At 45.0% G+C, this 16406-nt stretch overlaps 1 protein-coding gene across 1 annotated transcript; it reads right to left on the reverse strand.

Moving 5' to 3' along the window:
* Nucleotides 1–1512: 1512 nt before the first annotated feature.
* Nucleotides 1513–3964, reverse strand: LOC124484356. Its single transcript, XM_047045247.1, is given in 2 exon segments — nucleotides 1513–2782; nucleotides 2784–3964. Coding segments are annotated over 2 exon segments (2451 nt in total).
* Between the last annotated feature and the right edge of the window lie 12442 nt (nucleotides 3965–16406).

A 16406-nucleotide genomic window follows, 5' to 3' on the forward strand; every position in this document is an offset into this window, starting at 1 on the left:
CGTAAGGTACACTTCAAAATATAGGCTACACTTCAAAACATCATCTGACCAGATGTCAATAGTCTGATCAACTGCCTTTAGTAGCTCCTTTTACTCGTCTAGACAGGTTTACAGTGACTTTACTTCTCTAATCTATCTGGGCTGGATTGCTATGGCATAATACTTTGCTGAACGTTCTGCCCCGATCCCACCCTGATCCCGCCCCCTGATTAGCTTAAGGATGAAGAAATACTGAAATTAATGTACACAGAAATAATAAATACTGAAATAAATACAAACAGAAATCAATCTATCAATAAATATATTGCATACATAGAAATAATTTTACAATTAATTTACTATAGTCTTTCATTTTGTACGTAATTTGTTTCTGTCTGTATTTATTTATGTCTGTACTATTGTACAGCTCTAAAACCTGAACCAATTACCTACCCTAAGTATAGCAAACAAGTGTCCCTACCAAAGCTAAGACCAAACCTACGCCCTTGGCACACACGCACTCTTTCTCTCTCTCTCCCGCACCGTCGCGCTCTCTGCGCATAGCGGTGTAAAATGAACGCTAAATAGTGGTGTTAGCGAACTGTGCTGTGGTAAACATAAAGATGTAGCCTCAAGTTGCTAGTTGTTGAATGGTAAGCTAACTCTAGCTTACATAGTTTACACACTACTTTAGTTGTAGGCTCAACAAGTTTACCATCAACTGACCAAAATCCAAAATATTTCCAAAATATTTCCAAAACCACTATTCCAATATTCGAATTTAGAATATTCGTTGACAGCCCTACTTACAAGCAATATTAAAGTCCATATGGCAGGTTAATTTTTCCAACGAATTTGCGCCATTTGTTTGTTGGTAATAACATTTAAACTGTTATCCATTGTATTTGATGTTGTTGGGTGTCACAAAACGCAATATAATACAAAAAGTAGCTACTTTTTGGAATTATTTTTCTTTCCCCCACAATGCATTGCATGACGTTATGTTGGGGGGACAACAGACAAAAGTCTGCTTTGAGACCATTGAAATCGATTAGAAAAAACACTTGATAAATTTGCAAACATATTACTGGCGATTTTCAAGTCGGATCTCATATATGCTGCGGCAAATATGAAAGTAGGCCAATAGGCTACGTGCGCACTACATTAGGCTACCATTTGCGACAAAATAAATGGATACAAAATAAAACATTTGCAGGCTCGCATGAAGTGGGGGATTCGATCCCACTAGAGCAGTTCTGTTCTGTTTTAGGACTAGGTCTTACAATCCCTGGTTGATTTGCACTCCTGAGATGTGAAGTGGGTTGACGCAGACATTCAAGGTGTTTCCGGTTAAGAGTCGTGGTGCTGTCTGTGGGACAAAAGGGTTGAAAAGCCTCATTGGAGTCATCAGGTGGGCACCCTCCTTCCCCGGTGTTTCGATGATAGGCCCACAACACCTCCAGAGGGCTCATCGGCAACACCTGGCGTCCCAGATGTGCCCCCCTCTGCTTTAACCCTTCTGCTCCACAGATGCTATTTTGGGGTCCAGGTGGCATCTTTCCTCTTCACCCACAGCCACCGGCTTGCCCATTCAGCAGCGCTTGAGAGGGCTTTGATGGCTTGGCGTTGGGCTTGGCCTCGAATTCCCAAATCCCTAAGCAGCCTGGTAGTTGTCTTACCCACAAAGCCTCTGCAGCCGACTTCCACTGGGCAAACTTTGGCTTTCCAGCCACGTTGCTCAGCATCAGCTGCCAGCTCAGCATACTTAAGGCTCTTTCGTTCGTAGGCCTCCTCTACAGCGTCCTCCCAGGGCACAGTCAGCTCTATGATGTACACCTTCTTAGTTGAGGAGGACCAGAGCACGAGGTCTGGTCTGAGGTTCGTAGTGGCGATCTCTGGTGGAAAGTAGAGCCTTTGACTCAGATCCACCACGAGCCTCCAGTCTCGCGCTCCTCCCAGCTGACCGAGGTCTGATGTTGTACTGGCCTTGGTCTTGGTTGGCTTTGCACCTTCACAGATGAAACCTCTTGCAGATGTAGGATGGGATGATGGTGGTAGGGCATTGATGGTTGTTCTTCTGGTCTCCAGCATAGCAGCAAGGCACTTCAGTACTTGGTTGTGCCGCCAGGTGTAACGGCCTTGAGTCAGGCCTGTCTTGCAGCCAACCAGGATGTGTTTAAGGTTTGCTGAAGATGGGCAGAGTGGGCACGTTGGATCTTCTCCGTACCATTGTTGAAGGTTACTGGGAGATGGCAAGACATCATACGTTGCTCGTAAGATGAAGCTGGTGTGAAATGCTTCCATACTCCACAGTTCCTTCCAAGAGAACTTCCTTCTCTCAACTCCCTCCCACCTCATCCACTGTCCCTGTTTCGATTGGGAGACAGCCTTTGCGCACCTTGTTGCCTGCTCTTGCCGGTGCACCTCCTCAACGACCAGACCTCTGCGCTGAGATGGAACTGCCTTGTGCCAAGATGGTCCGCTCTCTCCGAGGCCAAAGCCTCCTCTCCCCTGTTGTACAAGGCCAATGATGTCACGGTGCCTTAGGTCTGCCTTTGCCTGCTGTGTAGCTGCGCTTGGAGTCCATTTCCTTCCGGTCGCCAGAGTAGGAGCTGTTTGGGCTACACATGGGTCACGGGATTCCGTTAGTGTCATTTCCAGCCTTACTTTGGAGCACTTGAATTCCTCTGTGAGACTGGACACAGGCAGCTCCAGAATACCTCTTCCATACAACCCTATGTTGCTGAAGCACCTGGGAAGACCCAGCCACCTTTTGGCAAACGAGCTGATCAACCTCATGATCCTCAACCTCATAGATGGTAAGAGGCCACATCAGCCGGGGTAGAAGACCGAATTGGAGGCACCAGAGCTTTAACCTGCCAGGAAGCAAGGACTTGTCGATTCTCTCAAGGCCGCAGATTGTGTCGTGCCTAAGCTGGTCCACTTGAACTTTGTCCTTGAGGTTGGCATCGTACCAGCGCCCTAAGCTCTTCACTGGGTTCTCTGACACTGTTGGTATGGGTTCCTCGCCGATGTAAAAGCGCTGCTCTGACAGCTTACCCTTGACAACTGATATGCTCCTGGATTTGCTTGGCTTTATCTTCATCCGGGCCCACTCAATGTTCTCCTGGAGCTTTTTCAGCAGTTGTCTAGTGCATGGCATGGTTGTTGTGAGTGTGGTCATGTCATCCATGTACCCTCTGATGGGAGGGAGACGAAGACCAGCTTTGAGCTGCTGACCTCCTACCACCCATCGAGAAGCTTGGATGATGACCTCCATTGCCATGGTGAAGGCCAGAGGGGAGATGGTGCATCCTGCCATGATCCCTATATCCAAACGCTGCCATGCTGTGGTGTACTCCTCAGTTGTGAGGCATAGCTGGACGTCCTGGAAATAGGATTTGACAAGAGTGGTGATAGCCTGAGGGATGCTGAACAGGTCAAATGCAGTCCACAGGAGATTATGAGGAACTGAACCAAAGGCGTTGGCGAGGTCCAAGAACACGACATGGAGATCTCTTCCCTCCTTTTTGGCAGCTTGGATTTGATGCCATATCATGTTTGTATGCTCCAAGCAACCAGAAAAGCCTGGTATCCCTGCTTTCTGCACTGTTGTGTCAATGTATTTGTTTCTGTCTAGGTACGCAGCTAGCCTTTGAGCTACAATGCTGAAGAAGATCTTGCCTTCAACATTTAGGAGGCTGATGTGTCGAAACTGGCTGATGTCAGCAGCGTCCTCCTCCTTAGGGATTAGGACGCCTCCGGCCCTTCGCCAAGCTGTTGGTATCGTTTGTTTCCGCCACACCACCTTCATTAGCCTCCAGAGAAAGCGCAACACATCTGGTGCATTTTTATAAAACCGGTAAGGGACTCCTTTAGGCCCAGGAGAGGATGCAGCTCTTGCTCGACGAACAGTTCTTTCCACTTCACTCCACTTGGGAGGACATACGTCTAGCTGGTGCTCTGGAGGATGTATTGGTGGCATGTCCGGTGGAAGGGTGATCTGTTCTCACCAGTGGCTGTCAGTGTGGATTCTTTTCAGATGAGCTTCAAGATCTTTCCTTGTTGTTATGAGTTTGCCGCTTTTCTCTTTCGTGAAAAGACTCTTTACAAACTTGAAGGGGTCTTTGAAGAAGCTCGATCTTGCATGCTCCTTCCTTTTACGCCTCCTTCTAAGATTCTCAGCTTTCCTCAAAGTTGACAGCCTGTTCTTGATTTCTGCCTGCAGCAGGTTAATTCCCTCCTTCTCCTCCTCTGGGGCTTTCCTCCACTGCTTCTTCAGCTGTCTTCTCTCCTTGACCAGTCGCTCAATCTCCTGCTGTCTCCTGGACTTTGTTGGGATGATTGATGTTTTTTTCCTTTTCTCTGTGATTCCAAAGCGCTCAGCACCATAGCTGTAAATCAGCTCTCCCATCTTCTCCAGCTTTTTAATTACAGTTCCCTTCAGTTGTTCAAAGAGCTTGCTGATGTCTGTGTTGATTGCTTCCCACTCCTTTTTCTCACAGGACTTGGGCCACTTGATAAGTGGCTTACGCCCTGGAATCTTTGTTTCTGTTGCGAGCTGAGGTAGGCGGGGCTCAAGGGGCTCTGCTGTGCTTGGCTCCTGTTCCTCTGGACCCGGGGGATTGATGTCCTGCAGACTTTGGTTTTGGTCCTGCTGCTGAACTTCACTTGACTGACTCGACTTGCTACGTAAGAAGTAGGGGTCGATGCAAGGTCCCTGTCCGACTTCCTTCAAGCACTTTTTTCGACCTTGATGTATTCTAAGGCCTGCATAGGATATTACTTTGGCCCAGCCACAGCTGCACCTCTGAAGCTTGATTCCTGGAGTAGATGTTGCAGTCTCAGGTATTGTGCCGATCATCTTTATCGTTGTCTGTTTCGTTCCTGGGTCGATTACCGTGTTGTCTACCGATGAGTCATCTTCCGCCCCCGCTCTCGCAGACTCTAGGGGTGTTTTCTTCTTTGAATTTTTAGTAGCCAGTAAGTGGGTGGGACCTGTACACTAGCAGTGCCAGGTTCCTCCTACCATAGGGAGCTAGCCTATGGCAGGCCCGTTGGGGTCTTTCCCTCCGGTCAGCTGTCTTTCCAAGCTGTCGCTAGGTCTTTCCCTAGTTGCCAGCTGCTCTTTCACAGCAGTCACTGGGTGAATCCAGATGATCAGTTCTGTTTTAGGACTAGGTCTTACAATCCCTGGTTGATTTGCACTCCTGAGATGTGAAGTGGGTTGACGCAGACATTCAAGGTGTTTTCGGTTAAGAGTCGTGGTGCTGTCTGTGGGACAAAAGGGTTGAAAAGCCTCATTGGAGTCATCAGGTGGGCACCCTCCTTCCCCGGTGTTTCGATGAGGCCCACAACACCTCCAGAGGGCTCATCGGCAACACCTGGCGTCCCAGAGGTGCCCCTCATCAAACCCACCCAGAGGTGGCTTTGATGGCTTGGCGTTGGGCTTGGCCTCGAATTCCCAAATCCCTAAGCAGCCTGGTAGTTGTCTTACCCACAAAGCCTCTGCAGCCGACTTCCACTGGGCAAACTTTGGCTTTCCAGCCACGTTGCTCAGCATCAGCTGCCAGCTCAGCATACTTAAGGCTCTTTCGTTCGTAGGCCTCCTCTACAGCGTCCTCCCAGGGCACAGTCAGCTCTATGATGTACACCTTCTTAGTTGAGGAGGACCAGAGATCGAGGTCTGGTCTGAGGTTCGTAGTGGCGATCTCTGGTGGAAAGTAGAGCCTTTGACTCAGATCCACCACGAGCCTCCAGTCTCGCGCTCCTCCCAGCTGACCGAGGTCTGATGTTGTACTGGCCTTGGTCTTGGTTGGCCTTGCACCTTCACAGACGAAACCTCTTGCAGATGTAGGATGGGATGATGGGGGTAGGGCATTGATGGTTGTTCTTCTGGTCTCCAGCATAGCAGCAAGGCACTTCAGTACTTGGTTGTGCCGCCAGGTGTAACGGCCTTGAGTCAGGCCTGTCTTGCAGTCAACCAGGATGTGTTTAAGGTTTGCTGAAGATGGGCAGAGTGGGCACGTTGGATCTTCTCCGTACCATTGTTGAAGGTTACTGGGAGATGGCAAGACATCATACGTTGCTCGTAAGATGAAGCTGGTGTGAAATGCTTCCATACTCCACAGTTCCTTCCAAGAGAACTTCCTTCTCTCAACTCCCTCCCACCTCATCCACTGTCCCTGTTTCAATTGGGAGACAGCCTTTGCGCACCTTGTTGCCTGCTCTTGCCGGCGCACCTCCTCAACGACCAGACCTCTGCGCTGAGATGGAGCTGCCTTGTGCCAAGATGGTCCGCTCTTTCCGAGGCCAAAGCCTCCTCTCCCCTGTTGTACAAGGCCAATGATGTCACGGTGCCTTAGGTCTGCCTTTGCCTGCTGTGTAGCTGCGCTTGGAGTCCATTTCCTTCCGGTCGCCAGAGTAGGAGCTGTTTGGGCTACACAGCAAAAATATGTGCAACTAATAAATGGAAGCTAAGAAAATAAAAGATTCGAGTTGGATTCGATCCCACGAGCAAAAACACCTACACTATTATATACCATTGCATTATACCGCGAGCCACTGAAGCACATGCATGAAGTGGTCCCAAATTTTTTAAGTACGTTGGCCTTCAGGCAACATGTTTTGGTTCTTCTGAATCAACTAGTTACCGTAGACACCACCCGAATGTAGGCTACTCATCACGTATTTGGAGTTGTCTCAAGGCAATAGCCATATTAACCACGATATCACAGACTCTTAGGCTAATGACACCACATATTGCAAAGTAATACTTAAATCGTCGCTGCATGATATAGAAACGTGGGCACAGTCATGATTATACTTCTTATAATCATGGCAAGGTAACCCTAACAGGTAACCAGCTGTTTTGGGTGAACTCCAGTAGCCTAACCCCAAAAGATAGGTGGTTAATAAGGCTATTGCCTTGAGACAACTCCAAATATGTGATGAGTAGCCTACATTCGGGTGGTGTCTACGGTAACTAGCTGATATTAATAACCTTGTGAATCCGGGTCACGGCACCAATTTGACGGTATGTAATGGACGTGGCCACGCTCCGTCACTACAAGGCGTCGTTCGCCACTCGCTGGGCTCGAACGCATGACCTCTGACTTGCCAAGAGCGACCACTACCAGCTACGCCAAAGAAAAGCTATCTATTCGTTGACGCGGGTATCCTACTACATACCTGAGGAGTGAGTTTCACAGGTTCACACCCGTTACATAAGCACCACCTTGCTTGCACTGTACATTGCATTAACAGCATCTGACCTCTCGCGGCGCTCCCGGGCAGAACGGTAACTTGCAGGCCTGTCTCTTAAAGGGACAGCGTAACATCGCTATCATTGACTCTTCTGAGTCGGTGATCGCGCCGGCGCGATCAGAGCGCAGGTCAGCTTTCGGACTACGCAGCATATAAACAAAGACACTCAGAGGGCAGCCGTCGATTTCATGCGGAAGTGCAGACCTGAAGCTACATTTGAGTGCTTGGTTTGTGTAAATACACCAAGTAAAACTTAAGATACGATCAATTCAATTCCATGAAAAAGTGCGTCCAAAAAATGCGCTCTTTTATGCGCGCGTTGCATTTATTGTAATATTTTTCTAGTTTTTTGTCCAAAAATGAAACGGAGAAAAACGGGTGATTCTACTGACTCATAGCTATAGGATGCACGAGAAAACGAGAGGACAAAGAGACGTCTAAGAAAAAACTAATTTGGTTTATTATGACTAGTTTTCGAAGTATTTTGAGTAGTTTAGCTAAACATTTGGACTTATTTGGGGGGAAATGAGTCGGACACGCTGTCCAACATGCCGGCGACTTGTTATTTCTACCTCAGAGCAAAAAAAAAAAAAAGATGGACGACCAAGATTTTTTGTTTACAACGAGAGGTAAGAAAAACATTCATTGCTTTCGTTTATTGGTGGCCAAGCCGCGAAGCGGCGAAGCCACCTTAAGTGTTTCTACGTATTCTTATTATTAGGGGCCAAGCAGCGAAGCTGCGAGGCACCTATTGTAATTGGTAGTATTATTATTATTATTATTCTTAAGACTGGGTGTCTATGGCAGCCCCTAGAAGCGCTTGGTCGAAAGTTGTGAAATTTGGTACACTCATTAGGGACAGTCCCCTGGTCCAAGTCACAAAGTTTCATGTCCCATACTTTGGCACTCTAGCGCCACCAACGGGTCAAAGCTGGAGTTGTGTTTACACACGCAACTTTTGAACCGTATGTCCCATTTTCAAAAGTGAGGTACCATTGGACTCCCTGGATCAAGCCGAGTGCAATGCACACCATGGCGTCAATTTCCGGTTATATAGATTTTCCGCTATTTCCGGTTTTATCAAAAACCTTTAAAAGCCTACTCCTCCTACAAATTTTGTCAAATGTTCTTCACAATTACCAGATATGATCTTCAGACCAAGCCTCACAAAAGTTATCGAAGGATATTTGATTTTCAAAACCGTTTGTCCGGTACAGCCAATAAAATTCTGCAGAAAAGCCGCCAAACAGGAAGTGAAGCCATATCTCAGCAGTTCTTTGAAGCAGTGACACCAAAGTTGGTACGCCTACTCGGAACCTTATTCTAAGGATGTCCTCCAAAAATGGTGTCATGTGACTAAAAGGGGGCGTGGCGGGAAGCATTAACGTGTTTTGGCTAATAACTGTTGAAGTGTTTAACTTAATAAAGTAATTTCTTTGTCTGTTGATGTCTTGTGAGATATCAAGCTTGACCATCGATAATATTTCATAACAACCGAATTGACGCGGCCGCCATTTTGGATTTCATGGAAAAGTGTAAAAACCTTTTAAACGTCCCAAATGTTGTCCAATGTTTACAAAATTTAGCACAGATAATCTTCAGACCAAGCTTCACAAAGGTGTCAGACGGATTTTCCATTTTCAAAACCGTTTGTTCGGTAGAGACGATCAAAGGCGGCGGCGAAGCCGCAAAAGACACGTGAGAGCGTAACTCAGCAACCATTTGTGCGATTGTCACCAGACTTGGGTTCCATCGTTCCAACGAGGAGCAGAGGAGGCCTGTGGTGTTATACCAGGAAAAAAAACACTTTGAACACTCAGTTCTTTGGAACGCAAACAGATATTTCAACCAAACGTGGTGTGTTGCATGAGTGCAACAGGTTGTTGTGACTTAATTGTTGCGCAAATGCTATGGAGGCCATGTCCTGCTCTGGACTGCTTGGCCCCTCCATTGCTGCTTGCAGCTATATTTATTATTATTATTACACATCTTCTTCTGCCATGGGAGTCTATGGTAGCCCCTAGAACCAATTGGTCAGAAGTTGTGAATTTTGGCACACTATTTGGGACCAGTCCCCTCATCAATTTCACCAAGTTTCATGTCTCCCATTCCAACCATCTAGCGCCACCAATGGGTCAAAGTTGAAGGTGTGTTTACACATGTTACTTTTGAACCATATGCCCCATTGTCCAAAATGAGGTATCGTTGGATTCCCTGGATCAAGACGAGTTCAACGCACTCTATGACATCATACCCAGTTCTATAGATTCTCCGCCATTTTGAATGTAAAGGAAAAGCGTTTTTTCGCTACTCCTCCTACAATTCTTGTCGAATCTTCTTCAAAATTGCCACAGATGATCTTCAGACCAAGCCTCACAAAAATTATCCCCTGGAGCTTTGATTTTCGCAACCGTTTGTTATATACAGCCACATCAAATTGATGTGGCTGAATTGATGTGGCCGCCATTTTGAATATAACGTTTTTTCGCTACCTCTCCTATAAGGTTTGTCCAATCTTCACCAAATTTGGCGCAGATCATCTTCAGACCAAGCCACACAAAAGAAATCACATGTTTTTTAGACTTTCTACACTCGACTGGAACAGCCAATCAAAGTCATCAGCCAATCAAAATCGTCAACCAAGCCACCATAAAAGAAGTGAGGTCATATCTCAGCACCTCTTTACTGCATTGACAACAAATTTGGTATAGGGACGAGGGACCCTGTTCTAAAGAAGTCCAAAATAGGTCATGCCATTTCACCTCTAGGTGGCGCTGCAATAGGCAAACATTTTCAGACCAAGCCTCATAAAAGACATCACATGGCGTTTTGATTTCTGCAACCGTTTGTTAGTTACAGCCAATCAAATTGAGCAACTGATCCGGAAAAAGGAAGTGAGGTAATATCTTAGCCAAGCTTTGATGCATTGACTCCAAACTTGGTGTATGGACTCAAGGCCCTCTTATTAAGAGGTTTGAGACAGGTAGTGTCATTTGACCTCTAGGGGGCATTACAATAGGTAGGATTGTGTTTTGACCAATAACTGTTGATTTGTTTGGCGTATTTAAGCAATTCCTATGTCTCGTGATATCTTAGGAGATCCCGCGTCTGATGCATGTTAACGCGTGATACCAGACGAATTGATGTGGCCGCCATTTTGAATGAATGTAACGTTTTTTCGCTACCTCTCCTATATAGTTGTCCAATCTTCACCAAATTTGGCACAGATCATCTTCAGACCAAGCCTCACAAAAGACATCACGTTTTTTTGATTTTCTAAACCTTTTGACTGGAACAGTCAATCAAAGTCGTCAACCAAGCCACCATAAAAGAAGTGAAGTCATATCTCAGCACCTCCTTACTCCATTGACACCAAATTTGGTAAAAAGACTAGGGACCCTGTTCTAAAGAGGTCCAATAGGTCATGCCATTTCACCTCTAGATGGCACTGCAATAAGCAAAAAAGTATCTTCAGATCAAGCCTCACAAACGTTTTCAGATGGTTTTTGATTTTCAAAACTGTTTTTCCGGTAAAGCTGATCAAAGTCGGCGATGAAACCGCCAAAACAGGAACTGAGATCATATCTCAGGAAATTTTTGCTGAATTGACATCAAACTTGGTACAGGTGCTCGGGACCCTGTTCCAAAGATGTCCACAGAAGGTTGTGTCATCTAACCGCTAGAGGGCGATCCCGTGTCTGACACATTGTGATACCAGCTGATTGATGCGGCCGCCATTTTATGTTTTTATAAAAGGTTTTTTCCCTATTCCTCCAACAAAATGTATCCAATATTCACAAAATTTGGCACAGATCATCTTCACACCACAATCACCTTGACATGTCAAAATAGTACTGAATCACAGTTGTTTAAACTTGGGCCAAATCTGACAGTTGATATAAGCAGTTGAAAAACTAAATCCAACCAAAGCCAACGAGCCTGCCATCTCACTGGTTTTCTGTTTATCGAGACAGTAAGCCACTGCAAAGGAAGCCAGGTACAACGCAGTCGCTAACTACATGTATTCTTGCTGGATATAGTCAAAGCAATCCTCACACAAATTATCAAAGTCATTTTAGATTTTCAAAACCATTTATCAGGTACAGCCAAAAAAACTTGTGAACGAAGCTGCCATAAAAGTGAGGTAATATCTCATGTTTGCTGCGTTGACATCAAACTTGGTACAGGGACTCAGGACCCTGTTCTAATCTTATTATTATTATTATACATCTTCTTCTGCCATGGGAGTCTATGGCAGCCCCTAGAACCAAATGGTCAGAAGTTGTGAATTTTGGCACACTATTTGGGACCAGTCCCCTCATCAATTTCACCAAGTTTCATGTCTCCCATTCCAGCCATCTAGCGCCACCAATGGGTCAAAGTTGAAGGTGTGTTTACACATGTTACTTTTGAACCATATGCCCCATTGTCCAAAATGAGGTATCGTTGGATTCCCTGGATCAAGACGAGTTCAACGCACTCTATGACATCATACCCAGCTCTATAGATTCTCCGCCATTTTGAATGTAAAGGAAAAGCGTTTTTTCGCTACTCCTCCTACAATTCTTGTCGAATCTTCTTCATAATTGCCACATATGATCTTCAGACCAAGCCTCACAGAAATCATCCCCTGGAGCTTTAATTTTCGCAACCGTTGCCGTTGTTAGTTACAGCCACATCAAATTTATGTGGCTTAATTGATGTGGCCGCCATTTTGAATATAACGTTTTTTCGCTACCTCTCCTATAAGGTTTGTCCAATCTTCACCAAATTTGGCACAGATCATCTTCAGACCAAGCCACACAAAAGAAATCACATGTTTTTTAGACTTTCTACACTCGACTGGAACAGCCAATCAAAGTCATCAGCCAATCAAAATCGTCAACCAAGCCACCATAAAAGAAGTGAGGTCATATCTCAGCACCTCTTTACTGCATTGACAACAAATTTGGTATAGGGACGAGGGACCCTGTTCTAAAGAAGTCCAAAATAGGTCATGCCATTTCACCTCTAGGTGGCGCTGCAATAGGCAAACATTTTCAGACCAAGCCTCACAAAAGACATCACATGGCGTTTTGATTTCTGCAACCGTTTGTTAGTTACAGCCAATCAAATTGAGCAACTGATCCGGAAAAAGGAAGTGAGGTAATATCTTAGCCAAGCTTTGATGCATTGACTCCAAACTTGGTGTATGGACTCAAGGCCCTCTTATTAAGAGGTTTGAGACAGGTAGTGTCATTTGACCTCTAGGGGGCATTACAATAGGTAGGATTGTGTTTTGACCAATAACTGTTGATTTGTTTGGCGTATTTAAGCAATTCCTATGTCTCGTGATATCTTAGGAGATCCCGCGTCTGATGCATGTTAACGCATGATACCAGACGAATTGATGAGGCCGCCATTTTGAATGAATGAATAAAACTTTTTTCCTTACTCCTACACAATGTATCCAATATTCACCAGATTTGGCACAGATTATCTTCAGACCACAATCACCTTGCCATGTAAAAATATGACTGAATTACAGCTGTTTAAACTCGGGCCAAATCTGACCATGCGTGCCACAGGAGAAACGGCTTCCTTTTTGTATTCAGTAACTGTACACAGCAATTCCCAGTGCTGATAATGGCTCACTGGGATAGACTGGCTCCGTTGAAGTGCAAGGTCGTAGGTTCGAATCCAGGCAAAGTCTCAGGCATGTCATGATACTGGTTTATCTGTTTAGTGAAGCCAGGTATGTGACAGTAGCTGTCGAGCAGTATAATCATAATGGCCACGATAATGTTTCATTCTCAGGGGATTTATACTCATGAAGAATCCGATTTATTGTGCTTTGTAGATATAGTGAATCTACATCTAGCCAGTGCATCGGATTTCTTGCATCATAACTTCTGAACAGATTTGTCATAAATCACAAGATTGGTCTCTTCTGATTCTACGTGGCATACCAAGTCGAAATATATCACATTGTCCCGTGTCCACCATTTTGGGCGTCGGCCATTTGGAATTTTCATAAAAACATACTTTTTTGAACTCCTCGTTTGCCGTTGCTCCTATTTTCATGGACATGTAATCAAATCATTTTCAGACTACAATCACCTCGATTTGTCAAAATATGACTGAATTACAACTTTTTATACTTGGTTCGAATCTGACAACGCTTCCCACAGGAAAAACGGCTTACTTTTTTTTACATAGTAACTGAACACAGTAATTCCTTGCACTGAGAATAGCTCACTGGGATAAGACGGGTTCCTCTGAAGTGTAAGGTCATAGGTTCGAATCCAGCCAAAGTCATCACGCATGTCATGATACTTGTTTATCTGTTTAGTGAAGCCAGGTATGCCACAGTAGCTGTCTAACAGTATAATCATAATGGTAATGATAATGTTTCAATCTCAGGGGATCTATACTCAAGAAGAGTCAGATTTATTGTGCTTTACAGATATGTGTCCTCTAACCTCTAGGGGGGCGATCCCATGTCTGACACATGTTAACTTGTGATACCAGCCAAATTGATGCCGCCATTTTCATTAATTAATAAAACGTTTTTGTCCTACTCAAAATGTATCAAATATTCACCAACTTTAACACAGATTATCTTCAGACCACAATCACATTGACATATCAAAATAGGACTGAATTACAGCTGTTTAAACTTGGGACAAATCTGACAACCGCTTGCCACAGGAAAAATTCTTTATATTTTTACGCAGTCACTGAAATCTGATTTCCAGCACTGAGAATAGCTCACTAGGATAAATTGGTGTCCTGGCAACGTCAGAGGTTCAAATCCAGCCAAAGCTGACAAGCTTGTCATGTCTCTGATTCTCTGTTTAGCGAGACTATAAGCCACTGCAAAGAAAGCCAGGTAAACCGCAGTCACTAGATGTCGAAAGTTTCTTCTGGGTCATCTGACCACCACATTGCTGCTTGCAGCTATATTCTTATTATATTATTCTATTCTACTTCACTGTAGTACAAATGCCTCAGAACATATTGATTTTTGATTCTTATACATCTTTTTTTTTTTTTACGTTTTATTGACATAAAGAGAAAAAAGAGCCATTTTGGCATAGACGGAGGTTCTGCGGTGGTCAAAGAGAAGGTTATAAATGAGCCAAGGGTGACATCTAGTGGAGAAAAAAAAAAATATATATATATTTTTTTTTGAATATTGTGAATATTTTTTTATTATGGGACAAATATGGATGAATAACAGTGCATATGGATAGACCTGCTCTCTTTGTAAATAGCTTAATTATAAATCAACTTTACCTTTTTATGTTCACATATACAACTTGTGCTTCAATTTCAAACTTTTGAAATGCTTGATTGAGCATATGTGTGTGTATTATAGTCAAAAAACCATAATTTTTCCACACGGAGCTTGTGTTTTTGTGTCTGTTTGGGTCCAGTATGTTGAAAAGTATGCCAAAGTGAAAATCTTATTTTAACTGGTCATGTAGGTGAGATTGTGCTGAAAAAAAAGATACCAAACATTGGTATGATAAACATTTCTTTATGTAGTATATCAAGGCCAAATCAAAGGTACTCAAAAACGGACAAAATAGCTCCAGACTCCATGGAGTTAAAACCTTTGATAGGCGGTCTAACTATTTCAATTTTACTCCCACTTTCCTCCTGGTTCCATTAATGAAAATGAAAAAAATGAAGTTGAATCAACAACACCCCAGTTTGACAACTGCGCTGTTAGCTACTAAGGTACTGCTAAGTGCTAAACAAAAACAGAGGCATTTCTCTTATTTGAATCTGTTATGGAACCAAATTGCCAATATGCATCTTTTTCTATGGCTATGCGGCCCAGCAACTCAACTTTCATAACATTTTGTTCAGGAAGTCTCAACCACATGCTAAACCTTAAAACGATAACTGTAATAGATGCTCGTCTTCCGTCGCTGGCGCTGTATCAGACGCTGGCATAGTGATTTGTGACAGATTGGTAAACTGTGGAAACAGTTTATGAAAGACCCAGTCCTCTGTCCTACTGCCGGACAAGCTGAATTCCTTCTTCGCTCGCTTTGAGAGGGACAGTGACCCCCCTGCAGTGGAGCTACCTGAAGGCCAAGCCAGTGGTGTGCCCACACTAACTGAAGCCGAGGTGAGGCTGTGCTTTAAGAAGATCAACCCTCGCAAGGCACTTGGCCCAGACGGCATATCAGGTAGGGCCCTCGGGCTGCGCTGACCAGCTGGCAGGGGTCTTCAGTGATATCTTCAACCTCTCCCTTAACCTGTCTGTACTCCCCACCTACTTTAAGAGGACCACCATTATCCCTGTGCCCAAGAACACCTAGGTCACATGTTTGAACGACTATCGCCCGATAGCACTGACCTCTGTCATCATGAAGTGCTTCGAGCGGCTAGTCAAATCATTAATCTGCTCCTCTCTGCCCCCCACCCTGGACCCTATGCAGTTTGCATACCGGTCCAACAGGTCTACAGACGATGCCATCGCTCTGACTATGCACACCGCTCTCTCCCACCTGGACAAGGGCAATACATATGTGAGGATTCTGTTCATTGACTACAGCTCAGCATTCAACACCATCATCCCCTCCAGACTGGTCTCCAAGCTTGTGGACCTGGGACTAAGCACCTCCCTCTACAAGTGGATCTTCCACTTCCTGACGGGGAGGCCCCAGGTGGTGAGAATCGGTGAGCGCACCTCATCCGTACTGTTCACCAACACAGGCACCCCCCACGGCTGTGTGCTCAGCCCTCTCCTGTTCTCCTTGTTCACTCATGACTGTGCGGCAACGCACAGCTCCAACCTCCTTGTTAAGTTTGCTGGCAACACAACCATCGTGGGCCTCATCTCTGACAGTGACGAGTCAGCCTACAGAGAGGAGGTTGACACCCTGACATCATGGTGTCAGGACAATAACTTATCTCTTAACATCAGCAAGACCAAGGAGATGATTGTGGATTATAGGAGGCGGCAGGAGGAGGAGCATAACCCCTACTCATAAATGGATCTGAAGTGAAGGTCAGCTGCTTCAAGTTCCTCGGGGTGAACATCAGCAACGACCTCACCAGGGGCCTCATGTATAAACGTTGCGTACGCACAAAAAGGTTTTCACGCACAATTTGTGATGTATAAAGATTTACTTGACGTGAGAATGTGCAGGCCGTCACGGAAA

Source organism: Hypomesus transpacificus, chromosome 22, assembly GCF_021917145.1.
Source record: "Hypomesus transpacificus isolate Combined female chromosome 22, fHypTra1, whole genome shotgun sequence".
In the NCBI taxonomy this organism is placed as follows: Eukaryota; Metazoa; Chordata; class Actinopteri; order Osmeriformes; family Osmeridae; genus Hypomesus; species Hypomesus transpacificus.